Source organism: Micromesistius poutassou, assembly GCF_964030765.1.
Source record: "Micromesistius poutassou genome assembly, chromosome: 20".
Lineage (NCBI taxonomy): Eukaryota > Metazoa > Chordata > Actinopteri > Gadiformes > Gadidae > Micromesistius > Micromesistius poutassou.
Window position 1 is genome coordinate 8,054,751 of NC_140290.1, and position 27,614 is coordinate 8,082,364.

Sequence of the window (27,614 nt, forward strand, 5' to 3'; positions counted from 1 at the left end):
CGTTGTATCTGCATTTAGCTGTGTTGCTTAGAGACAGCATTGAGAATATTTCCCATTGGCAATATGACGCCACTTAATATTTACATGTTTCACAAGTCTAACAATGTCCTGTATAGATGTGATCACTCAGTTTAGCACCAAAATGGTTTCTGCCGCAATAGATCTACTACAATACCAACACCCGGCCCCACAAATAACCCTAATCAAACTACATAATTAAGATGCACTTACTTAAATCTCCACTAAAAGTCTAAAGTTAACATATGGTGGCCCCAATAATCGCCCAGCCTATCGACCAATCGATACACCGGGAGGCAGAGCGCGACGCTCGTCAAGGGAGCGGAAGTGACACATTTGTTCTTTCCTTCAAAACAAAGCAACCCACGTTGAAACAGCGCAGCCCATTGGTCGAGCACACGAGCATTACTTTGAAAGAAACCAAAACATCGGAAGTTGTACCCAACCCTTAATTTGCGTACTTTGTAAAAGTCGGGGGGGGGACCCTGGAGATTTTCGTGCTCTGGACGAAGTTTTCTGGTCTCGTAAATACTGTATTCTGCATCCAGTGCCCGATAATTTCACCGGGAGACAACTTTACAGGATCTCGATGTAGTGAAGGCTCTGCCGACTGACGCCACACGGTAAGACCTGATCGGTTCAATACGTTCACCCAGAGCCACTGTCGGAGAGAGTAGGACTTTGCAGACCTAAACTCCCTTCGTTTCGGGGAGCTACAGCCCAGCTAGCGGTCTGTCTGCTAGCTATATGTCCTAAACGCAGAACTATTATGTATATATATATATATATATATATATATAACGTTAAGGTTATATGTGCATTCTGCTGCTGAAATGTTCACATTGCGTCTCAACAAAACCACCAAACGGGCACCACCAAATAGCAGCCCCCAGCGGGGCACTGGACCACCATTTGACTTATCAAGTTAGCAGGGGAAGGCTATCACTGGCTAACAATACACATGTAAACTGACCTATTTGGCCACTTCTCTCTTTAAATCACATTTTGAGGTTTGTCCTGGCTAGAATACATGACCTATCGCTCTTAGGAGCCACGTCAAGATGGATCCCTCTGGCCAAGCCGCTGACTGGTGGTTACTACATGGCGTCTGATCCCACTGGTTTGTTATTATGGTGCCTGGTGTTTATAATATTTTTTTCGACATTAAGAGGTTGTCTAGGGTTGCATTACAATTAATGGGATATTGTTGATTAGTACACTGTATGGCTCATTCATTGCAGATGTGGCAATTGGAGTTTGGATTTTTATAAAACTACAAATTATATCATAGGCCTGTCCAAATGTTGAACCTTAATGATAATGATTTTGTGTTATTATATGGCGTACTCAATAGTATTTCTGAATACTAGCAAATGAAAGCAAAATGCTAAGTTTATCTCTTTGAACAGGCTGCTTTGAGATAATGGTGAGTGATTGGTTGTTGGTGCTGGGCGATATCTTATCTAATAATATATATGTAACCCAACGATCTCTCACGGATCGAAAATACAAAACTCTTTTGACCCGGGCATCCTAAATAAGTAATCAATGAATTCTAGATCAGAATTTTTTGTTGTTGTTGTAAATAACCAGATATCCCCTTTGATTAATGCCCTGTCAATTGATGTGCCCCCAGGCATTTCACTGTTACAAAGTCTGCATTCATGACCAAAATATGGCCTCAGTAAAAAAAAGTTAGAATTTGAAAGCGGTCTGTTTACGTGAAGATATCTTCTGTCAGGGCACTAGGCCCCTGTGTCGTTCTCTTATCTCATCTCTGCTGTATAACGTTGTCAGGGCTCCAGTCTGACACTTATCAGTGGTGGCAGTGCTGCTACACATTTTAAGTTAGTGGCCTACAGTAGAATATAATTTGGTTTATATGAAGTTGAAGAACTTATATCCATTAAAGCGGTTCCAAAAGGTGCTACACGTTTTTATTAAAATAGCGTTATGATTCAACACTTTACAATAAGGGTAAATTAATCATAAATTAAACTTGTTAATGCAGTATGAAGCATTAAGTAACAGTTCATTAACAACAGTTAACTTATGGTCTAGTAATAATTAACTAATGGTGTCAGTTTTCTAATGATATTCATGTCTACAAAGTTGATAGTGTTCATGTTAACTAAGGTATTCATTTATTGATCATTTGATACGTTTATGGTTAACCCTTACTCTTATAACCACATTAACTCATTTCCAAAGTGAAAAAATATACACGAAAGTGGAGTTGTAGCAGTGCCATACATTTTAGTTTTTTAATGGCACTTTACGGTCAGATTTACAAATGCCAAATTTACAAAGCAGTGACACCCTGATTCCCATTCCATACATCAATCGCACCGTTAAGTAAGGCATATCAACGGCAGACGATTTAGGTGTTAATTTTGCCTTTGTATCACAACGTCGATTCTATCTGCTGGTTGGATCATAACTCCCCATCATCAGCAGAGAAGGCCGACAATTCACCTCAAACCCTGTCTGTACCATTGTACGGCGATGGGATCACATGACGGTCAAGGGCCTGCAATTGGTGTTGTTATCGGCATATACTTAGTGATAATAACAGAGATAGGCTAGCGAGTCCTGAGGCCAGTTTCTGGGCAAATAGAAGGTCCTGAGGCATATTAATTGAATGCATTGTTAGGGACAGGAAGTGCGTTCAGAGCCTGGGATGTCAGCGGTTCATCAGCCCCGGGCCCACTCCATGGAAAACGGATTGTTTACTTCTCGTGGTTCATGATGATGCCAGGGATCTGCCTTGTGGTGCCATCGTTGAGTTTGACTCTGCGGCCAGGGGGTTCATTCCACTAGTTGGGAGTCCCGTGGAAACCCCACGTGTGATGGGTGTAATCTGAACCACTGTGAGCATTATCATGCAGTGCACTTTGTCTATAGTTTCAGCTCCAATATCTTAAATATCACCCGTGTTTGCGACAGTGAATCAGCTATATATATAATACAAGCATTTGAACTTTGAAATTCCAGTTTATACAGTGATATGATTTAGGCTGCTGTCACCTTACTGGACAAAAACAGATGTCAGTTTACATAAAAGCGGGTTTGAGAGGGAGTGAGATCGCAAATTAAATCTTCATAAGCTCAGTTAATACTATAGTCAGTGTCACGCAGAGGTCAGCCAATTCAGTCCCTTCATTAATTTCATCTTTACTCTGCCAATAACTTCTGAATGAATGCATGAATGGATGGATGAAGAAAGAAGATGGTATTTTGAGGATGTCAAAAGAGCTGCTCTTTCCCCCTACAGCAGGCTTTTAATTTTTTTTGAAGTAGGCCGAGTGTTGAGTCCCAATGTGTGAGCTGTGGTCACACACACACACACACACACACACACACACACACACACACACACACACACACACACACACACACACACACACACACACACACACACACACACACACACTGCATGGAAAGTCCCACTCATTTCCCCCCATGTGCCAAACTACCACACAGACCAGGCCCCTCTAAATTAAATTACAATCCTGCACCGTAATTCCCCATAGCCTGTCGGCTGCTGAGGAACCGTTCCATGGCACCGCTAAGTTAACTTTCCTCTCCCTCACCGGCTTGTTAAACCCCAGCGTATTAAAACCTTGATACAGTGCCAACACAGGACCCATTCGTTACTATAGTGTTTAATTGTTCATTTTGTTTAGACCAGGGACGGGCAAAAAACTTTGCAGAGGGTCTGACCGGCAATAATGTAAGCGAATGGCCACGCATTTGATTTGAATTGAAACATGAAACGTATAGTGCTAAATACCTTCCAAGTGAAGCCGCCGGGCAGAAGCCCTCACACAAAATAGGCAAATTACAAAGTTCCCAGCCCTAAACAATAGTTTAAACTAAAATACAATCAACTGGAGACATCTTACGTTTCAAAATGTTCCCAATGGATTAAAATACTGTTTAGTAGTGTATACCACAGTAACAAACCACTGGAGCTCCGGTGTGGGTGTTCAGGTTGGATCCTAACAGAAGGAAAGTATGGCTCCGCACTCACCCTGCTTTCTTGCCTAAAATCTTGCCCGAGGGGTATGTGAACAGCCTGTTATTGTTTTCGGCATAGCCCCCCCTCTCTCCGCTAAGTCGGAGCCGGAGGCATCAGTCGATGTGATCTGCACGGTCAGCGCTTTGGTCGTTTATGTAGCGCACACGAACAGTTCCTAGGACTCACAAACTCTTGGTGTACTGTACTGTGTGCTATGGGGAGAGGGTGTTGGGAGAAGGGCTGTCTAAACACAGGCTTTCTCATCTGGGCCGTGGACACTGTAAGCACAACATATCGCCCCCGAGAGCATTGCATGGTTCTATAGGGGCCTGTTCATCTTGGGCTGTCCCGAGAGGGGTGCCGTCCCGAGAGGGGTGCCCACATTATGCGTGTGCTGCTGCAAGTCGGGCCTCCTCTAGGCACTTATCTGGGTTATATTGGGATCATGTGACCCTCCTCTCAGTCGTCCTGGGTGCATTTGCAGGTTCTGGTCCCAGGATCATTGGTTGCCCATGTCTGACTTAGTAAGATGTAGTTATGCCTTCTCAAAACTCTACAGTGGCTGTAACGTTTGGGTTGGACGATGGTGTGGACAAAATGTATGTTGTGGAAAAGATGTATATCTGCATCTATTATCTGTATTATATCTGTATTATTTTATCCTCTTTAAAAGATTGTCATTTTAATGTTTTTTTACATGTGGTTTCTTCCTATGTTCCGGCCCTATGAATGGCCTTGTCTGAATGGTGCTATATAAATAAACTGGCCTCTCCTCGCCTAGGGGATCATTCTAAATGGAAGATTTTGTTATGCGAGTATACAAGCGGTGAGCTCACACTGACCTAGTCGGCGTTTGCTCACTCTGCTAAACGGCAATATCTCCCGCTGTCACATAAAACCGTCTCCTTAGCGCAATCTTATCTTGCCTATCATCCTCCGTTAATTGTTTATCACGCGTTGCCGTGGTAACGTCTGACGCGCATCACGCTCATCCAAACCCCTGATTTGTGCTCATTCGACGGACTGGCTGGAGCCTTTTGGGGACAGCGGAAGACTGTTGTACCGTCAGCCTAGTGCTTTTTTTATTTATTGTGAAAACTATAAGGTACCTCTCTTCTCCCACGGCCATCGTATATATACTACAGGTTTTTTTTTAGGCAGTCGTGGTTTTTCGTTATTTAAATCTTTTCCATTTACATTTTATAAATAAATCACAGTGTTGTTGTTTTTTTTGCTTCTTCCAAAGAACCAAATTGACCATTGTTTACCGAAGAATTGCGGCCATTTAATTCCGTCACCCTCGACCCGTCCGCATTGTAATTTCCGCCACACAATAAAGGCAGCTCCAGACCGTATTTGCTCTAGTCTGACAACATTTGAATACACGCAACCTCTGGGAAAGTTTTTAGCTCAGTACACATTTGTACAATAATCTCTTGTTTATTTTTCCGCCTGAGCAAAGTTGCCTTTTTTGTTTGGGGCCAACACATCTAGTTTGTATTTACGGTCTGACGTCAAACCAATTATGCAAGGAATCCTTTCTCCTCGAGTTGTACCTCTTTATACAGGCTCGCCCGTTTGCGTGCTGCTCCTCTGACACAGCAGTGAGGGCCAGCCTAATTGCTCTTTTAACACTCAAAACCAACAATTACAGTTGAGTATCTTTTACGGTGTGGCTGTCACCCCGCTGGCTTTGTAAGCCACAATCACATGACATTTCTGGCTCGATTTGCCAGACGAGGCCAGTGCAATTCTATGCTTTCCTTCTGACTGACATCTCTAGTGAAACAAGCAAATACGACAATGGTGGCCAATTATTTTCTAAATGTTCACAAACCAAACCCCTACTCCTCCACCATCTAGCACACCTGTTGTGCATCAAGGTCTGATTACTGCGTGTCTTGAGTGTTTTTCCTGTCTGCTTGGTAGCCTTGCTGAAACAAAGGTTGATTGCTGGGAAGCAGGGAGCAAATGAGCGAAGCCCAGGGCCTGAACAACCACCCATCATTTCCCTGCATTTACTGTAGGACAAGTCCTTCAACAATAAGGGATGTTTAGTGGCTTTGTTTCACTTCAGATAGCTGCTCAGGCCCTTAACCCATTTCCTTCTGCATTACTAGGAATCTGCTGCATGCTACACGTCATATAGATATGAATATGAAAACCTCATCAGTCTCCTTTGTGTTTTTTGTGTGTGAAGAGGCGCTGACGTCTCTTTTTTAAAAAAGGGTGGAAGCACAATTGACTTCAGTGAGATTCACATGAAGAATGACTCATACGTTTTGAGGTTTCATTTGGTCATGATGAATTGCTGAAACCAAGTGCTCAACACAACATGCGGAACCTGTTTGTTGAGCTGGATCTAGCAGCTGAGATGAAGGTCATTCAATGACCCTAGTTTGGTGACGGTTTTTAACCTTCTTGTGTTTATATTCCCTTCACTCTCCAGCTGGACCAGACATCAGAAACCACTTGGCACTGACAGTCGGGCTGACCAGGCTCCCCAAGACTCCATCTCCATCATCCACCATGTCCTAGTCGGCCCAACCCTCAACACCACCCTCCCTCCCTACCCCCACTCCCCCCTATTCCCCTCTGTTCCAGCCCCCTCTCCCTCCACTTTTACCATGAACCACCTGCAGAGACTCCCCCACCAGCAGCAGCAGCAGCAGCAGCAGCACCATGGCTGCTCAGGCTCCGAGCGAGACCTCCACTCCGCCACCTCCTCTGTCAGCCTGCCCTCCATCAGGAAGACCCCCAAGAAGCGCCGGCTGTCCCTCCACTCGCTGTTTGGCCGCCGGCGCCACCACCACCGCGAGCCCCGGCGCTGCAAGCTCCGCCCCCTGCAGACGGGAGGGGCGGGCGTGGACGTGGCCCCGGGGGCCAGTGACGAGAGCATCCCCGCGGCGACGGGCCAGGACAAGCCCTCGGTGAATGCGGCCCAAGCAGCGACGGCGGCGACCTCGATGACGTTGGTGGCGGCAACAGCGGCGAGCGCGTGCGTCTCCACGGAGCCGATGGAGTGCCCGCTGTGCCTGCTGCGGCACGCCCGGGACCACTTCCCGGACATCATGACGTGCCACCACCGCTCGTGCGGCGACTGCCTGCGTCAGTACCTGCGCATCGAGATCTCGGAGTCGCGCGTCAACATTTGCTGCCCGGAGTGCCCCGAGCGCTACAACCCCCACGACATCCAGGCCATCCTGGCGGACCGCGTCGTCATGGAGAAGTACGAGGAGTTCATGCTGCGGCGCTGGCTGGTGGCCGACCCCGACTGCCGCTGGTGCCCGGCGCCCGACTGCGGGTAAGGAGACGAGGGTTTGACGTGTGGATGAGGTGGGGGATCGATTTTAGGTGCAGTACGGGATTTGATGGGGGGGGGATCGCTTAATTTTTTTTAAAACTTAATTTTTGTTAAGTTGTTTTTTTTTTATGTCATGACTCATGCACAATGTTTCAACTCTTTGAACATTTCATGGTTCAGTTCTGCTTGGCATTCTGTTCCTCTTACAGTTTTAGACCTTTAGAAATGTAACACCTTTTTTAAATGCTCTGTTTTAGGGCCTGAGATGAGCTCAACATAACGTGCACACATGTCACTTTCTTGTCAAACTTTATGAATTATATGTATGGTTATAAGCTTACCGAAATATGTATTAACATAATATTAACAGACAACAGAAAATTGACTCGAAAGGAAAGATTTGGCTCTTTAGATCAATTCAACTTATCGATAAGCGATCTCGGATATCGTTTGTTGCTCCATGTTGTAGAGTAGATTCACTCTGAGGCAAGTCGTGTCCAGCTTTGTCTCACCGCTCTGTGCCTCGTCATGATTTCCCCCGACAAACGTAATGACCTTCAGGCCTTCTGACATCCAACTCTTAAATTAGAGGTGTTACACCAGCAATGCAGCAGCAAGCACTTAGCAACCGGGCTGGCCGACGCAACCTAATATGACTGCAGTTTGAGGTGCACAGATGCCCAATCATTTGAGTTGTTGTGTCCTAGCAGCAGGGGGTGAGGCGACAGCCCTGTGGGACTACACAACCCCGGTTGCGAGGCTGCAAAGAATCTCGCTCGGCCCTTAAAGCAGATCAACTCTAAACTCCTTCACGATGGGTGTTGCAAATCTAAAATCCGACTCTGTTAGATTGTCATAACAGGGAACAAAACACAGCATTGTCTTTTATTATCGCAGTGTTATTGTGGTGTGTATTTATTCTAGCTTTTAGTGTTTGTACTAGTGCGAGCATGAGGTACAGTGTAGGGTAGAGCTCGTATCCTTGAGATTAATGACTCCCCCCGTGAGTGTGTTCAGCGAGCACGATAGGCCCGGGTCAACACACTTTACTGCCTGGTGTTGTCTTCCCTCTCCCCTAACGCACCTCCTCTGCTGAGAGGCTGAGTCCCTTGTTGTTGTGGTTGTGGTTGCACGGTGGTATCACATTGTTGACTACTGTCAAAAGACCAACCATTTGAAGGTTGAGATGACTGTGTATATACGTTGTTGTTTTTTTCTGAAATTAACAACAACTATAGTAATGCCTATGGAATCATTTTAGAGAACTGTATCAGAAATGCGATTTTTTTTTTTTTTAATGCGATTTGTATGGGAAGAGTGAAACATCTTAATTAGTTATCCTTTACCTTGCATCTTTTAAACTCAAGATTGTCTTGACAAGATGCACACGGTCTGTATTCTTGTCACATGCAGATCCACTCTATACAGGAGTGTACAGAAACTAATTGGCTATCAGTTTTGCAAGTCGAAAGTGATCATAATCCCTCACACACTGCGGTTGGGCCAGTTGCCATGAGCCTCCTCTGATGCTCCTCTCCCATTGGTCGGTGTTGACACATGGTCTGCTGCATCATCATCTAGGCAACGTGTTTGTGTTTCTCAGAATCGACTTGTAAGGTTTCCACGGAAACCACTTGTTTGGCAGCATTGTAACCACAATACTCATAATGCGTATTTGTGGTAATACATTCAGGACGGTTTCGGCTATGTTGTGTGTTCACTCCCAGCAGCCACCTGCTGTGAACGTGTTTATAGCAATGCAAATACACATTTATAGCTATGCAAATAGAAAATGTGAATCATCTAGTTCCATTTACCAGCTACCATTCAGCAACTCATTCCCTCTCAATTTATTAAGATGGCTTTAGTGTTGTTGTTTTTTTGCTGTGTTGAGGAAGCAGTGCGTGTTTCGGTTGTGTAGCGCTAAAATGTATAATGTTGAACTTATGATACTGGGGTTGTTGGTTTGACACTCCCGTTGGGGGGGTAGTCCTGACTTCAGGGCTCACTTACAAAGCAGCACTACCCAACTGCACCTGGCAGTATCACCTCTGTCTCTTGATCCTGCTATATCTCACTGTCTAGCACCTTGGGGACTATCCTTAAAGATAAAATCTGCTCTAAACAAAACCCATTATTATTATTGTCCACCACAGTAAAAATAAATAAATCAAACGTTGCCGTTTATCGCCCACCTCCACAGGTACGCGGTCATCGCCTTCGGCTGCGCCAGCTGCCCCAAGCTCACGTGCGGCCGAGAGGGCTGCGGCACAGAGTTCTGCTACCACTGCAAGCAGCTGTGGCACCCCAACCAGACCTGTGACGCGGCGCGCCAGCAGCGGGCCCAGAGCCTACAGCTCAGCGGCTTCCGCTCCTCCTCCCTCAGCTACAGCCAGGGGAGTGGCGCCCCGGGTAGGTGCCCCCCCCCCGAACCGGGGTCGTGACCCCTTTTGACCTGGTGGCCATCTTGGTTTTAAACGCTCGCTACAAGGGGGATGTTACAGTTCCAGGCTCAGCTTATGAGGTACAGCAGGTTGACTTGTAACCGCAAGGTTGTTAGTTCGATCCCCGAGTATAGACGTGTCCCTGAGCGAGGCACCTAACTTCTCCCGACGGGCTGGCTGTCGCTGTGTGTTGTCGACTCCGCCGTCGGTGTGTGAATTTGTGTATGAACCGTTGTTTGTCGCTTTGGATAAAAGCGTCTGCTAAATGCCCTGAATGTAAAATGTAAATGTAGAAGATAATGAGACAAGGAGCCTTACTGACCCGGCGGCCATCTTGGTTGTAAACGCTAGTTTTGTGTTGGATATAACCGTTTCATCCCTTTTTAATATCAGTCATTTTATTTGTGTAGGCCTTAAGGTGAAACCATCACACTTGGCTACTTTATTATGGTGTACTGAGTTAAAGAGATAGAGAAGTGCAAAGAAAATCGGGAATGCAGAAAAGTCGGACCCTTGACGACCATTAGCGCCGGATTTGCATTCTCTGTTGTGCCGATTCTGAAAATAAAAATGATCCGTCTGTTCGGTGAACAGACTCTGCGTCACAGACGTCAAACGCGCATACAGTACAACACTGCTCTCGTCAATAAGAAAACATCCAGGCTTTAAAGGTTGCCCTTTAATCACGGCTACAGTCCCGATGGCTGAGCCCTCGCCCAGACCACGTGCTAACCCTGGTCCTCTTCTCCCCCCTTCCCGTCGCTCTCGGTTGTGTAGCCGACGACATCAAGCCGTGCCCCCGCTGCGCGGCCTACATCATCAAGATGAACGACGGCAGCTGTAACCACATGACGTGCGCCGTGTGTGGCTGCGAGTTCTGCTGGCTGTGCATGAAGGAGATCTCCGACCTGCACTACCTCAGGTGAGCCTCAGCGCACCTGTGTGTCTTCAAAAATTATCGAGTGAAGTGGTGAAGCCGAGAGGTCATGTTATTCAACCCAGTTCCCTGAGATACTATGCTGTGGGTGTCACTGGAACCACAACCATGTTCTGCATTTTTGATTGACTTCTCTTCCTCTTTGCTCTCTCTGACTCCTCCTCCCTCGATCTGTCTCTGTCTCTCCCTCTCTGTCTCTCTCTCTCTCCCTCCCCCGCTCTATCACCCGTTCTTTCCCCCGCTCTATCACCCCTCTCCTCTCTCAGTCCGTCCGGCTGCACCTTCTGGGGCAAGAAGCCGTGGAGCCGCAAGAAGAAGATCCTGTGGCAGCTGGGCACGCTGGTGGGCGCACCCGTGGGCATCGCCCTCATCGCTGGCATCGCCGTGCCCGCCATGGTCATCGGCATCCCGGTGTACGTGGGCAGGAAGGTGAAGGCCACGCCCACCAAGCTCTCACGTCCAATGTGGAACTGGCACGCCGTAGTTTGTTGTTTGGGATTTGACGGTGGTATCCACGAGATGGGAGGGGCTAATAATTCTTTAATCACAAATAGTTTATTTCAAATGAAAAATGATCTGCATTTGGGTTCCACTTTGAAATGCTGTGACTCGTTGGAGGAGAATAAGTCATAAGGACATAAGCAGCCGTTTGTTCATTTCTACATAAGGCCATGTATACTTTCACCAGAGACCTGATTTTAAGGGGGGGCTGCCTCCCTGCCTGCCTGTTTTTTGCCACGTCCATTCGATCAATACTTAAACCTGACACTAAACACCATCGACATCTAAACAAGAAAAAAGGCGATCTGGGCAAGCTATAACTCAAAGGCATCCCTCCCTCCTCCCCTCAGATCCACAACCGCTACGAGGGCAAGGAGGTGTCCAAGCACAAGAGGAACCTGGTCATCGCCGGGGGTGTGACTCTGTCCGTCATCGTCTCCCCAGTGGTCGCCGCAGTGACCGTCGGTACGAAGCCTCTTCCTCCTCTCACTTCTACTTCCTGTCAGCGCCACGAAAGCCCAGTCTACGCACGGTCTCATTGCGTGTGTCCGTGTCCGCAGGTATCGGCGTTCCCATCATGTTGGCCTACGTCTACGGCGTGGTTCCCATTTCCCTGTGTCGGAGCGGAGGTTGTGGCGTTTCCGCCGGCAACGGCAAAGGAGTTCGGATAGAGTTTGACGATGAGAACGACGTCTACGTGGGCAGCGGGATGGGGGCCACAGGTGAGCCTGTCTCTACTTCATCTGCCATCCAGCCATCGTACTGGGGAACAGTAGAAGTTGGGTAAACTGCACAGAACCCGGGCAAACTGCACAGAACCCGGGCTAGGAAACCAGAAACAGAAAGGGGAGGCGTTTCCTTGGCTTGCCTTGTTTCCTGTTTTGTTACAGACATGTTCTAAAGAAGATTAACTCAAGCTTTCAGAAAAGGATTTTAAAAAGTGTATTTCTTCAGTGGCCGGTAAACTGTGAAACCTTTTACAGGCAGTTTTCTACAGTTTACTCGTGGTGACAGAGTTTGCGTCTCACTTCAAAGTCACTTAGAGCTTGACATCGTTCTCAGCCTCGCCTGTAAGCCTCACTTTGGATAAACGCATCGGCTCAATACAAACGTAATATTTGCAGGACTCACTAACGCCATACAATATAATATACATGGACTCACTGACCTCCACCCTCCACCCTGCCAGACACCAACTCGGTGGCGGAGACCCGCCTGCACAACCCCAGCATGGGCGACGGAGCCAGCGTGGGCGGGCTGACGGGCCTGAGCCTCAGCGGCAGCCACCTGGAGCGCTGTGGGGCCACGCTGGGGGGTGGGGGGGGTGGAGGCGGCGGCAGTGGAGGAGGGGGGGGGTCGACCCTGCGGGACGCCAGCCTCAGTGACCACGACGATGCCAGCACCACCGCCCTGGCCGGAGGCAGCATGGCCAGTAGCTGCTACAACAGGTAGGGTGGGACGTGTGGTGGTGGAGGCTCACAATGGAGCAGCATTGTTGTCTTGAGAATGCGCCCGGTTTCTGTCCACTTGTGTACATAATGTAAGTGACAATGCGTGTTACGCGTCATAGTCAGCCCCGCCCCCCCTGCTGATGGATTTCCAAGCACACTGGAAACCAGTTTAGGTTTCTTAAAGGTTACATATTATTCCACCTGCCGTTTGTGAAAATCGGCCTCTTCTTATCACTAGTGGGCGTATCCACCTAGATGTGCTGGATACATCAGTCTAACCCAGTGGGCCGTAGCAAACATCTATCCAGCCCATATCTGGTGGACATGCCCACTTGTGATGTCAGAAGAGGCAGATTTTGATAACGGCTTGTAACGGCTAATCACCCTCACACCTGGTGGTATAATATGCCACCTAACTGCCATGTTAACGCCGTAGCCCGGTTACTAAACGGTTTCATGAGGAGACCCAGAACAGTCGTCCCTCTCAGACCAACGTCTGCTCTGAGGTGTGTGTGTGTGAGATGGCCGCTCACTAACCCCCCCCCCCCCCCCCCCGGCGGTCTGTCAGGGTGGAGGTGCAGGCGGACGTGCAGAAGGAGGGCTGCAGCCTGAGCGGGGACTCGGCCACAGTGAGCCTGGGCCCGGCCGGGGACAACGCCAGCACCAGGGCCATGGCCGGCTCCATCCTCAACGCCTACACCCCCCTCGAGAGGTCGGTGCAGTGGCACACACTCTCTCTCTATCGCTCTCGTTCTCTCGTTCTCTTGCTCTCTCTCTCTTGCAATCTTGCACTCTTGCTCTCACTCTCTCACCCTCACTCTCTCTGATGTCACTTAGTCGTCATAGAATCCGCCGACCGGTTGGTACGGTCCAGTGTGGAGGCTGGTAGGTTGAGCTAGCTGTCATGCGTCTGGGTGAACACGCCCACTAGTGATGTCACTAACAGGTTGATTTCTAAATGGCTTTAAACTCACAAATGGTAATAAAATAGCTGCCCTCTTTGTTGTTTTTTCAATCATTTTCTTTGCAGTCTTTTTCACCACCAGCTTGCCGTTAAAGTATGGCGTTCTGGTGGTTGTGATACTCGAAAAAACCTAGATCTTAGCTGAAACTCTCCCCCTTCTATCCTACCTCCATCCACACACATACATACATTCTTCTCTCTCTCTCTTCTCAAATGATGTTTCATCAGCTTAATGGTTCTGCCTATGCCTTAGTCAGTCTTTTTTTACCAACCTTTGTACAATAATAAGAGCCCTTCCTTCTTTTGACCTCTGTTGACCTCCTGGTCCCTCAGGGCCAGCAGCCTGGAGGTGCAGGTGGACGTGGAGCCCCGACCGCAGAAGATGCGCCACTGCAGCGCCAGCAGCAGTCTAGATGGTGGTGGCGGCGGTGGTGGGGGTTGTGAAGAAATCCCGCCAGGCCTACACCCATGCTCCTCCACCTCCACCCACGGCCCTCCACACTCCCATCTCCCAGGAAGCCCCAGCTGCCCCACCTCCTCCTCCTCTTCCTCCTCCTCGCGGCCCCGGTTTCAGGAACTTGCCACCTCCGCCTCCTCCTCCACCATCACCTCCTCCGCCTCCCGCCCCTGGTTTCAGGAACTGGCCGCCTCCTCCTCCACCATCACCTCCTCCTCCTCCTCCTCCTCCTCCTCGCGCCCCTGGTTTCAGGAGCTCGCCGCCTCCTCCTCGGCCATCACCTCCTCCTCCTCCTTCCGGCCCTGGTTTCAGGAGCTCACCTCCTCCTCGTCGACCCGCCCCTGGTTTCAGGAACTCACCTCCTCCTCCTCCTCATCTCGCTTCGCGGGCAAGAGGAGCAAAGGCCGGCTATGGAGGAAGGTGGGTGGTAACAACAGCAGCGGCGGTGGCAGCAGCAAGGCGGAGGCGGAGGTCCCCAGGAGGAGGAAGGGGGCCGCGGACACGGAGACGGAAGGCAGGCGGCCGGGGCGTCGCAGCACCGGCTCCCCCCCACCGGGCCCTCCCTCGCCCAGCAGCAGCCTCCCCTCGGTGGTCTCCGACTCCCACTGCAGCCTCTCGTCCTCCGACGCCTCGGAGACCTCCAGACCGCCGCTGCCGCTGCCTCTCCCCTCCACTCCCCCCGCCGCCGCCGCCGCCTCGGCCGCCTCCTTCCTGGGGAACCGCCCCCCGCCGGCACGCGTCGCCGCCTCCGCCATGCCTGAGGTGGAGTACGACCGTCTGGAGCACCGCCCCGCCCCGCCTCAGGGCCCCGACGGCGCGGCCTTCGTAGTGGAGTGCAGCCAGGGGGGCGGGACCTTCCTCTTCATCGCCGAGGAGACCAAGACGGACTCTGCCGTCGACGCGGAGCCTGATGATGATGATGAGGAGGAGGAGGAGGAGGAGGAGGAGGAGGAGGAGGAGGAGGAGGACCACCACCACCAATCGGAGACCGCCAGCCAGGAACCCGCTGCTCTGCATGCGACAAGCCCCGCCTCCAGAAGGAGCTGTGTACAGACTGATATCTGATGGACAGGACCCTGTGACTGTCGCTAGCTTTATTAGCTCGGTTAGCATCGCTTGCTCCGAGAGCATGCATTGCATTGGCTCGGTCAGCGTCCCTTGGCTCGGATAGCATCTCTAGCTCACTCAGCCTTCGCGCAGATGCTTCTTCTGCTCACGAACACGAGCGATGCTCACCCTAGTAAGACTGTTGTGAGGTTTTAAGGCTTTAAGTCAAACTTAAACTTTTTTTTTTTTCTTGCTGCTATCGAGACATGAGGAATACCAAACAGAAGGCATATGTCCTGCGTGTGGTGACAAGATTGGTAGAGGACAGAGGTGGACAGGGAGGGAGTTTGTCCAAAGCGGATTGGCTGGTTTGTGACAGCTGCTGTCCTGCGAAGTGAAGGTCTTTGAGTAAGTAGGTAACGTGACGTTAACGTGAAAAGGATGTGATTGAATGCAATGTTAGTGGAAGCCTATATAAAGTACTCAAATTGAGTCTCCTGCTGTTGAGAAAATTGTTAATTTAATGTTCAGCTATATAATACATACAGCTCAACACCCCACAACTCCAGTTTTTCCTGAAATTGTCGTAGCAAAAATAAAAAGTCAAACGGTGTGTAACCTATTTTAAATGTTGAGCTGATAACATCCTGTCCCCAGTCTAAACTGGCGAGCAGACAGGTGGCCCCAAAAGGCTATTTCTGACTTTGTTTTAAATTAAGTATGACGTCAAATTAATAAGTTGATTTTGTTTTTCTCTCTTTTCAGTCTTTCAGATCTTTCCATTTTAGAAAATTTTATTTCAATGTTGAAGTTTTGTTTCGGGTCCCAAGCTAGTTCCACAAACCACATTCTCCTTGACGACGGACAACTCTTGTCCATGTGTAACTGGGTAATTCCATTTTATGTTTGTTTTTTTTTGTCTGCTATTTTGCCTTTTTAAAACGAGTATTCTAAAGGTCCATGGGTGGTTTGGTTTTTATGGTGACCAAGTAAGAGGAGAATTTGACCGATCTGGATGCAATATAAGAAAATGTTAGTTTTATTTTTCCGTAATGAACTCAAGTGCATATGTACTCGCTTGAATGAAATGAATGCCTTGTCAATCGTCTTATGGGAAGCAAAGTTTGATAACGGTATTATATGTGCCTTCAGTATCAAGATGTCCTCGTTGATGGTATTCTTGTACATGATCACATGTGATTATGTCATATCACCATTTACATCATTGTTTGGGTTACTCTGACTGCAGAGAGGCATACGACACCTGCAGGGGGTTGACTATAAATATTTATATTTACTTGATGCTGTTCAGATGTGTGTATATTCTTGATTCTGAGCGGATTAATCCATCGGTTTGTTGGTACAATCTTTGTTAAATACACCTGCCTCTCAAAAGATGCCAGAAAGAAAATCACTTTATTTTTTACAATTCCTATTTTTTAAGACTTGAGTTTGGATGTTGTATTTCTACTGTATATATTCAGGTGTGTTTTTTCAAACACCCTGGCAATTGTGGATGCAATTTTATGTTTGAGCTTATTGTTTTGACTCTGTGCCTTCTCACACTGGGGTAGGGTGCAAAATTGTGTATTTTTTTTTCTCCATGAAATATCATTTGCTCATTCTGCTATCATTAAATATTAAAAATGAAAGGTCAAAAGATAATGGTTAGTTTGTTCAATGTGATGTTGAATGGTTGCCAAATAGTCCACAAGGGATTTTTAATGTCCCCCATGCACATAGATGTTGTTTGATGAACCATTTGCATCCATGTTGACCTTAAGGCCAGAAGAAACTCTTTACTCAGTTGTCATTACAAAGCATTCCCAATGCAATTTATTTGCATTCAAAATGATTTACATTCAATCCATGCCAAGTTTCTTTTTTTTTTGTTTTGGTACATTAAACTCCCCCTTTTTTGTCTTCTAAAATTCAGATTAAGAGACTGAAGTCATGAGCTGGAAATCTCTGATCTCAATAAATACCGTAAACGTGTAAACACATCTCGCAGCCATCATGGGTTACATTCAGTTTAACCTGAGCCCAGAATCCTACAGTACATGTAGATTATCTTATCCAATCAGGGACAGCCTGGAGGTCAGCTTTGTTTTAAACTATTTCCAAAAGTTTTTTTTACCCCCACACACAAGGTTTATCAGCAACATTGAGTAACCAAAATAAAACATGCAGTTTCCTTTGTTTGGTGTTGGCTTGGGTTCCAAAGGGATTTTAAGCAGCTTACAGATTCAAGCCATGGTGAAACCAAATTTGTGGGGCAAAAATAATAGATGACATGGGTTTGTCAAACCTTACGAATTATGAGGACACACGGATACAACATAAAGTACACACTAGTGCAAAATGCAGCGTATTGTGTACAAGTGCAAAGCAATTCAATATTATCACTTGAAACAAAGCAGGAGTTTATCCAACACGCAAGAAGACGAATGTTTAGATGGACCGCGACTTATCATTCAGGGTAAGATAACAAAACCTTAACCATAAACTTTATGGTTGAAATCAACCCTAAACTGTGCCTGCGTTCTGGTAATGTTGGCATATTCGCTGAGAAACGGCTGAAGCTTAATAAGGCACACATTTCTTACTTTGCTCCACGGGTCATTCAACAACACCTCCCCACCACACACTGTATTGTGTCTTAGGCATTTTTTCATCCCCGTTATTTTTTTCAGTCACAAGGACCTTGGGTATCCCGTTACTGCGGGATCTGTGTACTTGGTGATGGATGGTACAAAAGGTTTCCGGAGATGCTGAGTTGCAAAAAGCTGCTCCATGGACGGATAAATATATATATAATCTGTATTGCGCCATTGTCTCTCAAGCCCTTGGAGGATTGGTCCAGAAAAGTCTTTTTTTTTTTTTTTCTTCCACTGGGCCATCTTCTCTTTCTCCACCTCATATGTGGCTCTTCTCTGGTGGTGTTGCTCCACCCACGCTCCACGAGCTGCATGACAGAGATCATAGGATGCTTGACGTGTTGTTGATTTTAGACATGTTAATCATGAGTTAACATGAGGCTTGACCTTGTGATCATTTCTTCTGCACACATTTCACACGAGCCTAAACAGTCACAGATTCAATATTGGCTCTGCAACCACATGTTCTAGTTTGTTTAGTGGATATTGTTATTGTTTTCCTTCAGTCTCAGTTTTTAGGCAATGCAAATTAGAGAGAGAGAGAGAGAGAGAGAGAGAGAGAAAACAGACAAAAGAGGAATGCAAAGGGAGCCGGACTGGCCGCTATAGGGACAGATACTGAGTGACAGATGCTGACAGACAGCAGAAAAAAGAGACGGATAGACCGACCTGACTGAAGGAGACAGAGAGAAAGAATCAGCTATAAAGTGTGAGGGAAAGAGGTTAGACATGAGAGAGGAAAACAGACAGAGACACAGAAAGAAAGCTACAGAGCATGACAGATAGCAACGGAAGTTAGAAGTGAGAGAGACAAGGAGATAGTGCTGTCTGTGTGGTTGGCGTTTGTCCATCAGGCTCTTGTCTGAGCAGGGGCTGACTGGTTAAACATGAGAGAGACAGAGAGAGAGACCTGTGTGTGCGCGACGCAATGACCATGCAGACGCTTCGACGTAGTCGTGAACGTGAACGTATGGTCCTGCGTCGGGTTTTAGTGAGCGGACCAATCACAGCCCTTGCGGCTGCGTCGCCTCGACGGAAGGTTACAATTTTTGGGAGGCGCACGTCAGGCCCTTGCGGTGGACGCAAGGAGGGTCCGCAAGGACGTAAGGGCTCCGTAACCCCCTTGCGTTGCGTGAACGTGGGACCATAAAGAGCCCTTGAGTAGGGAGTGACGGTTAGACATGAGAGAGAGCGAGACACAGAGAGACAAAGAGAGAGACCTGTGTGTGTGGTTAGTGTTTGTCCATCAGGCTCTGTCAGAGCAGGGAGATGACCAGTTAAGAGACACAGAGAGCGAGAGAGAGAGAGAGAGAGAGACCTGTGTGTGTGTGTGGTTAGTGTTTGTCCATCAGGCTCTGTCAGAGCAGGGAGATGACCAGTTAAGAGACACAGAGAGAGAGAGAGAGAGAGAGAGAGAGAGAGAGAGAGAGAGAGACCTGTGTGTGTGTGTGTGGTTAGTGTTTGTCCATCAGGCTCTGTCGCAGCAGGGAGGTGACGGTCTGAAGCTCCTCTTCCGCCTCGTGCACGTTGGGGTCCAGAAGCATCACCTCCTGGAGGTCACTGCTGGCCGCCAGGTAGTCCTGACAACACAAGTACACAAGGCCGCAGACAGACGGACGATCAGACATGAGTGGACACACATGAACCGTGGGACGAGATCTATTTTAACAGAATGTACTTTCATGTATTCTGCCAGTGTTTGTAAAACACACAACAAAGGTGAAGTTTCTTTGTTTATTGTTGCCCACAGGGAACCAGTTTGATTTGAATGGACATTTCAATATAAGATCATCCTCCTTTTAAAGAGATGACATCATGTTTGTGGCAATGGGATGACACCAGTACCTTTAAACCCTTATTGGCCAGGGCTCGTCTGTAGAATGCCTTCTTATTGGTTGGCTCCAGACGCAGGGCGAAGTCACAGTCCTCTTTGGCCTCTGCATACTGATTCAGTTTCAGGAAGCAAATTGCTCTGAAAGATAGAGACAAAGATAGCGAGTGACATACATTTGACCTGGCTTTTGTTCCAATATGGATGAAAATGTTTAAAGCGTAAAAATAAATGTTAATAAGGGAAAATAAATATATGTTAAAGGGATTTCACGACTATTTAAAATTAACATATTCCATAATGCTACAGTTACCTGGTAGTATGAACGAGTACGAACACATTTCAAATCGATTATTTGCTTTTCTACAGTTTCGGTTTCCAGACAAACTCATCACTTCAAACTCCTAATAAGGAGTTACAACCCTGATCCTCTAGTGCCCCCTTCTGTTGACATCGATCATTACACCTAAATCTACAAACCTATTTATGCAGCGTTTATACGGTCTTCCTCGGTGCTAGATAAATATTTCAGCAGTACACATTTCACACATATTAAATCAATAGGTTCTCTATTTGCTTCACTGTATAAAAATAGCATACCTAAATGTGTGGTTACACCTGAGTGTGAGTCTTCTGACCAACCTGTTGGTGTAAACCGAGCACTCCTCGGGCTTGATGCTGAGACACTCGCTGTACTTCTCCGCGGCGTCCCTGAATTGGCCTCGCTTCACAAAGTCGTTGCCCTCGTGTTTTAGCACTGTGAAGCGGGTGTCCTTTCTCCTGGCTGAATAAAATAAAAACAAGAATCAGCATCAGCAATGGGGAACGGGCAGTTAACGTCACACTATGTTTTAACGCTATGGGGAAGGCGCCGTCGTTAGAAGACGGTGAAATTCACCGAGCTCTGTGTGGCTCCGAATGACATTATGAACCCGTAAACGACGAGCATTGTGCATGGTGGTTATCTCGGCCATAGTTGAGAAAGAATTGGCATAAAGCACCGTTGGCGGGCAAAATATGTGGCGCGACAAAATTCGCCTGACATAACTGCACAGCTGATTTGTCGCGCGACAAAACTTCGGCGACAACGCAACCAGGCGACCAAATTCGCGTTTGGTTTGAACGCAGAGTAGAGGTCCCTCTGTCGGTTGGTCGACAGTACCTTCCCGCCATAGAAGAGGCTGCAATTCAGCACTTCTAGCAAGACATTCCTTGACCTTATTTTTTTTTTATATATATACATTGATTTAAATATGCCTTTCTGTCCCAAGTACTCATGGTTTGTGTGCTATTAGTTTTATGGGTTTATTCCACCCAAGCACTACTGGAACAAACTGTTGGTTCAGTCTTACAAGATGGTGCAAAAAGGCCAAAGAAGGGAGGAAGGATGAAGCTAATAAACAGAACAGTGGTTAAAAGATTTTTGTCTTCTCTTTTAACTATAGGCCTAATTGATTGTGTTTGGGTGGAAACAAAATGGCACGCCGCACGATGGACAACAGCCAGGAACGATCGATGAAGCTGTCAGTTGACGGAGAAGAAGCTTACTCCCTATTTCGCTAAGAGTTGCTGAGAGGCCCACAGTGTCAAGTGACTGACAAACAGAGGCATTGCTGACCCCTTGATGCCAAACCCTTCCCCCGTACATTCATTACAGAATTAAGCCTTTAAGTGTTTGAGATGAAACGTCCGCCCACATGTGGGTCAACTCAGCTCATGAATAGGATCACTGCAATAGGCAAGTAAAAAGTGCTTCATAAGTGGTCATTTTCTGTATTAGCACAAAGTCTAGGTTCTTCTCTGTGTTTTAATCAGGCCTATTCTATTCTGAAAAGAACGGCAGCTATTGTTTTGTTTTGCTTATTACACAATCATATCCATCTATCAATTTATAGCACTGCCTTGCCCTCCAAATTAATATTTATATTGGACATTACAATATAAGATAACTTTGGTTTTGTGATTGCTAAAAGAATAATTTGTTAATTCAACTAATTCTTTCAGACAGCTAAAATGTTGAAAACAGACAAGATAGTTAGAAACTATGGTGCGTGTGCATGTGTGTGTGTGTGTGTGTGTGTGTGTGTGCATCAGCCTGTACAAGAAACTTGAACAGGATTGTTCCATTACGGCATCACTACAGTCTGTGTAGCTGGCTTTCCCCTCTGCATTATTGATCACACACACACACACACACACACACACACACACACACACACACACACACACACACACACACACACACACACACACACACACACACACACACACACACACAGCTACTCAGCAGGATTATGAATTCTGACTGCTCTCTGGCTGACCCATTTTCTGCTGTAGCAGGGGTCTTCTTTCAACAGCCAACAGATGTAGAATCATTAGAACAATCTTAAGTCATACAGTATTACGGCCGTGTGATAGGCAGGATCATGCACTTCATCTGTCATAACAGCGATGAATCATAGATAAATCCCAATATCTTATCAGTTTTCTTATTTTGTATTAAACAAATGCATGTCTGCACTGGCATTTATTCTTCTCATGCTGTTATTTTAGATTTCTCTATTAGATTAGATCATCTTTAATCGATTGTTGACCTCCAATGTGTTTCCTAGGTGATCCCTTTGTAAAGTGCTCTGAATGGTGTTTGAAGGGGCGCTGTATAAATAAACCTCTCTTTCCCTGCCCACTTTTCCGGGAAACACACACAGAGCATTCCTCTGTTTAGGGACCTCCCCCGAGAACAGGAAGTGATGTCACTGACCTTCTTCGTTTGCGGCCCGTGAGGCGCGGGCCTGGGTCAGCTCGGCACTGATGGGCTTTGCTTGGTGCTGCTGCTTCACGAGCATAGGTACCAGGGGGATCTCCGGAAGGTTCTCCCGCCACTCAGGACCCTCCTGATCGATCAGTAGTTTGGTGATTCTGTAGAGGAGACGTGATGTCACGGTCGGTTAGTGTGTCTTTGTGTGTGTATGTGTGTGTGTGCGTGCGTACGTATTTGTGTGCACATGGTGTGTCAGAAAGTTCCAGTCCCTATAATTCGTATATAATTGAAGCCTAGAGCTGCCAAAGTTTGTGGGTGCACTTGCAATATGTGCACTTTTGTGTACTTCACTTCACTAATGTGTCACCAATGAGCTCACGTTTTTCACACTCTTGATTCTCCTCTCTTTTGAGGACACTTGGGTAAAGTTTGTGAACCATAAACAAACTGTTATACAGGCTAAACTATTGACAGCATCTAAACAGCATCACATGATCATACCAGAAACAGGTCAGCAGGTAAGGTTGGCTGGCCCTCTCTATCTCTTAGGCGCAGTTACCACTGGCACTTGTTTATTTTTAAAGCCGTTAGTGGCAAACTTCCCCCCTATATCTCCTCCCTATTGCAGTGGAATCTTGGTTCTTACCAAACCAGATCCAACAATTGGCTCACTCTCAGGGTTCCTAATGCACGTTCTGATCTTGGCAAAACTGCCTTCTTCATTGATGCCCCTAGCACATGGAACGCTCTCCAACAAACACTACAATTAGAGTTACTCCCATCTGCTACTGTTTTTAAATGCTTACTATTGAATCTCTGCTCGTCAAATTGCAACAGTTTTTAGTTTATCTACTTATTTTATATGTTTTTATGTTTGTCCTTTTGATGTAAACTCGTCGTCATTGAAAATGAGGGAAACCTCAATGCCTTACGAGTGTAAATAAAGGTTTGAAATGAAATGAAATGAAATATGGAGACATTTTTCCAAGATGTCAGGAAAACGTAAACTAATTCTTGGACTAAATCGTTCCAAATGGTATGCGGTGCACTAACATTGAAGATATGGCTTGAGTGATAGCGGAATAAGTGAGGTTGGATGCAGTAAGAATAGATTTTAGTATAGATCTTTCCATAGCCATGGCTTTATTCCTTCCCAACCTGAAGAGGACACCTGTTATCGGACGGATGTCTTTAATGCATGCACACAGCAGACCATTAGCACTCCTGCACCATGGCAAACTTACAGTATAAGGATGACTATTGTCTGGAGATAAAAATGATTTATGTAAATAGTACTTTATTACTAAACCATCTGGATTACAGTAAAAATAAATATTAAATTTTCTAATTATTTACTGTTCTTTTAATTCTCTCTATCTCTCTATTCTTTAGTACCTCTCTCTCTCTATCTTTCTTTGTATGTTCAGCACCTCTCTCTCTCTCCCTTTCTCTGTATGTTCAGCACCTCTCTCTCTCTTTCTTTGTATGTTCAGCACCTCTCTCTCTCTCTCTCTCTCTCTCTCTCTCTCCCTTTCTCTGTATGTTCAGCACCTCTCTCTCTCTCTCTTACCGATGCACGCTGTCGTGCGCCGCCTGCACGCCGGTGTCTATCTGCAGCACCGTTTTGTAGTCCACGTAGGCCTTCTTATAGCGCTCCAGGGTCTCGTAGGCCATCGCCCTGCGCAGGAGCGGCTTCAGGGCGTACGGCTGCAGCTCCAGAGCCCTAAGAGGATCAGGGAGAGAGAGTCAGAGCAACATACTGAATGCACGAGAGAGAGAGAGAGAGCGGCTCAACAAGCTCTGTTCTGCGTACCATATGCTGTGTGTGAGCCATCTACCATTGTTTATCGTGGGTTTGGGTGGGTTTATACTACTGTTAAAACAAGACTGAAGACTTTTATGTTTGCTTTAGCTTTCTGCTAAATCTTAAATACATTGCACTTTCTGCAATGCATTGTTTTACGTTGCCTTTGTTTTCTTTTACGTATCTATTTTATTTTATTACTTTTTACTTATCTATTTTATTTCATTAGGTCACATATTCCATCCTGGACTAATAGATGAGTTTTAGGTCGGAATACAATCGCTCTAGTCTAAGGGGAGAGCTTTAGCCCTGTGAGTTACCTTGCTAGGGACTTCTACTCCCTTAAGTTTCCAAAGTGGATTTAGGAGGTTACACTCACTGACAAACAGTAGCTAGTTAAGCCCTTGGCCTTGGGTAAAGCCACAGCCGGTTACAATCACATTCAGGGGAATTATCGGCCAATTACAGGCCGGAAATCCCTTTTTACCCAGACACAGAACACTCTCCGACCAATCATGGAGACCGCACCTACCCCTGAACTAGTTACAGCATTACCAGGCATGGCAGTTATCATACTGATAGGCAGACCACTATTCTATTAACCTAGCATACATATTGGTGACTGTAACAACTTAGGTGCATTGAATGTTTCCATGTTAGAATATAATTATAGTAGAAAACCGCAGTGTGTTGTTAACCGGTTAGTGCTGTACTATACTAACGTTAGAATAAAAGATTAAACAAAAACACATCCAGGACAACCACACACACACACACACACACACACACACACACACACAATACATGTACATAGCCAGGTGAAACATACACACACACGGTCCTAAAGCAGTGATTTCCAACATAGGAGTCGTGTGGGGTCTCCTGTGCCATGTTTATGGGGTTGCAGGAGATGGTTGTTTGCTGTTTTTAAGCTATATGGGGCGTTTTTAACTACGCAGACTTTTGAAAATAACAAAGGTTTGAAAGGTTTTGTAAAGGTCCCGTGTATACAGGTGCCTAATGATTCATAGCCACAAGTGAACTACTCGGCGCAATGCGGATACATTCACGGGGACATTGATGTTACGGGAGCTGATGTGTTGAGAAGCATGATGCATGACTAAACTGTAAAACACAAATAATTCTCGACCTCTAGAAATCCGGACACAGACCCCAAAATCCGGTTGAGAACAGTTTCATAACAGTGTGACCTAATCCACAGCGACTGGACTGTGCACACAGGTGGGGCTGGGGGGGCCTGTAGGCCTGTACCTGGTACAGTCCTGTATGCAGTCAGCACTGTTTCCATCCTTGAGGTAGCAGGCTGCTCGGTTGGAGTGGAGGATCCCCAGGTCTTCTGGGCTTTCAACACCTGCAGCGGGACACACACACAGACATTTCAACCCTCTCAAGGATAACAAGAGACTTGCTTTAACCCAAACCACAGGGCCTGGGGATCAGCGAGCAAACAGCCAGATCAGAATGTTGCTTTTTGTGGTCAGGGCGTAGATAGCTTGAGTAAACACTCAAAATAAACATTCGTGCTAAGCTGTATTAGGTAGCTGGAGAGGCTTGTGTGGAGTTCTCTCTCTCACACACAAGTTCTCTCTAATTTCTCTGGCTAGAGAGAAAGGGCCAGATACAAAGAGTTAGTGAGATATTAATAATCAACAAAGTCCCTTTGTGCTGCAAAATAGCCTGCCAGATCCTTGCCTTTTAAAACGTAGCAGAAGCTCCTGAAATTTCAGTCAGGAACAGCCAATCATAGCTAAGAGTGGAGCGTACTGTGTCTCAAGTCTCAGGCCACAGTGTGTCTCTTACTTCAGCAATACTTAAGTCTAAAAGAAAATGCTGATCCAAGTAAGGTCCTTCTATTCTCTGAGCAATTTGTTTGGAAGAACCTGTCAATTTATTACCCTATGTTGAATGCCTTAACATCCTGAGATGAATGTGTTTGTATAAGTGCGGTGCATTGAATATGTGCTGTCAGGGTGAAGTTAAGGGTGAAAGTAGGAAGCATGTCTTGTGTTACTAAAGTAGCTTCAATTCATCACGGAAACTGAACACATGGCCTGAGATGAACGACCAGATGATCCCTTCTCAGATACCCTTTCACCACCTGATACACAGATGCTAGGAGGAGTTAGCTTTGATATCTGTCTGTGTGCTGCCTGCCATCTGTCTCAAATGAGACGGTCATCATTCTTCATCATTGGGACACGCACTTCATCATTGGGAAGCCTTTCAAATTGGAAACATTTTTCTCCATCTCTAAAAAGGATTACATAGAAAACCTATTATCTTTAAGCACAATTCAATCTTTGCCATATCTTTCAATTGAATACAGGGCACTACATTCAGCTGTAAGTAGGGGACAGTTGCAGCAAAGAAACTAACTTCATCTGACAGATCAAACTTTGTCTAGTTCTACACTACCTGCATCAGCACATCCATCAATGGCCAGGGTGTATTTCTCCAAGGCCTCCCCGAACTGGCCATTTTTGAAGAGTTGGTTCCCCTCATTTTTCAAACGTGCCAGAGGGGGTGGGAGGGCTCCTGCCGGGGCATCCAGATGGCTGGTGTCCATCACGGGGACCTCCTGTGGTTGCTGTCCCCCGGTATGTCCACCACCTGCCTGGGCACCGTTTGCCACCACCGGTGCCTTGTCTGGGGGTCTGTGTGTCGTGCTTCCCGGACCCCAGCTTCGTCTGCCTCTCCCTGGCGTAGCATGGTCTGTTTTGGCCCCAACTCCTCCACTACCAGGAGGTTTGTCCTGCGCATTACCCATCGCTGCACTCTCTCTGCAGAGGGTGTACAGCGTCTCCCTCACGCACCTCCTATCGCTCTAACCGCCTCCCCTTCCTCCTCCCTCCTCCCCTCTCGCCCCCCAGGCTCTCCTCCTCCACAAGCTGTAGCTAAGCCTCCCTCCTATTGGACGGCGTTGCTTTAGGACACGCCCCCACCCCATCCTGGGTTGAGGCTTTAAGGCATGACGACACCAAATGGGGGAGGGGTTTTAGCATTGCAGTGGTGCAGCGTAGGAGACATCTGAATGGGAGAACCTAAGCCTCAAATGTCAACACGACCAGAGCGGCTGAGCTATCAAAAGAGCGCTCAACCCCAGCAGAACCCAATTGTGGTAAAGGCAAACGTAGGGTGAGCTTATCGGACGTGTTTGGTTTATCATGTCCATGAATTTAAAATCTCCCAAGTATACTTATCTTTTATTTTGTTAATTAGATCTTGCTTGACCATGCGTTGCACACAGAATTCAAATTGGTTTCTTGAACCAACAGAGTCTTGTTCAAGTAAATAAATAATGAGCATTCTGAAAGGCTAAGACAAACCAACTGTGTTCTTGCCAGGTATGGTAAGGCCAAAGCGATGCTATTTTTAGTGAGTAGAGTAAGGACTATT

The 27,614-nt window shown here is 46.7% G+C and overlaps 2 protein-coding genes across 2 annotated transcripts; one reads left to right on the top strand and one right to left on the bottom strand.

Annotated features, from left to right (window-relative positions):
- The first annotated feature begins 501 nt into the window (after positions 1-501).
- Positions 502-16,801, top strand: rnf19a (ring finger protein 19A, RBR E3 ubiquitin protein ligase). The gene is made up of 10 exons (XM_084485178.1): positions 502-641; positions 6,489-7,343; positions 9,547-9,755; positions 10,565-10,709; positions 10,991-11,153; positions 11,576-11,690; positions 11,786-11,947; positions 12,415-12,673; positions 13,245-13,388; positions 13,974-16,801. The coding sequence occupies exons 2-10, from the start codon at positions 6,667-6,669 to the stop codon at positions 15,160-15,162; spliced, it is 3,063 nt and encodes a 1,020-aa protein (XP_084341304.1). The 5' UTR covers positions 502-641; positions 6,489-6,666; the 3' UTR covers positions 15,163-16,801.
- A 185-nt stretch (positions 16,802-16,986) lies between these two features.
- Positions 16,987-27,011, bottom strand: spag1a (sperm associated antigen 1a). Its single transcript, XM_084484674.1, has 8 exons — positions 26,634-27,011; positions 25,470-25,569; positions 23,964-24,116; positions 22,394-22,551; positions 20,275-20,416; positions 19,647-19,773; positions 19,238-19,381; positions 16,987-18,109 (listed from the first exon to the last, which is right to left on the bottom strand). Exons 1-7 carry the CDS (start codon positions 26,983-26,985, stop codon positions 19,256-19,258), a joined length of 1,158 nt encoding a protein of 385 aa, XP_084340800.1. The 5' UTR covers positions 26,986-27,011; the 3' UTR covers positions 16,987-18,109; positions 19,238-19,255.
- Between the last annotated feature and the right edge of the window lie 603 nt (positions 27,012-27,614).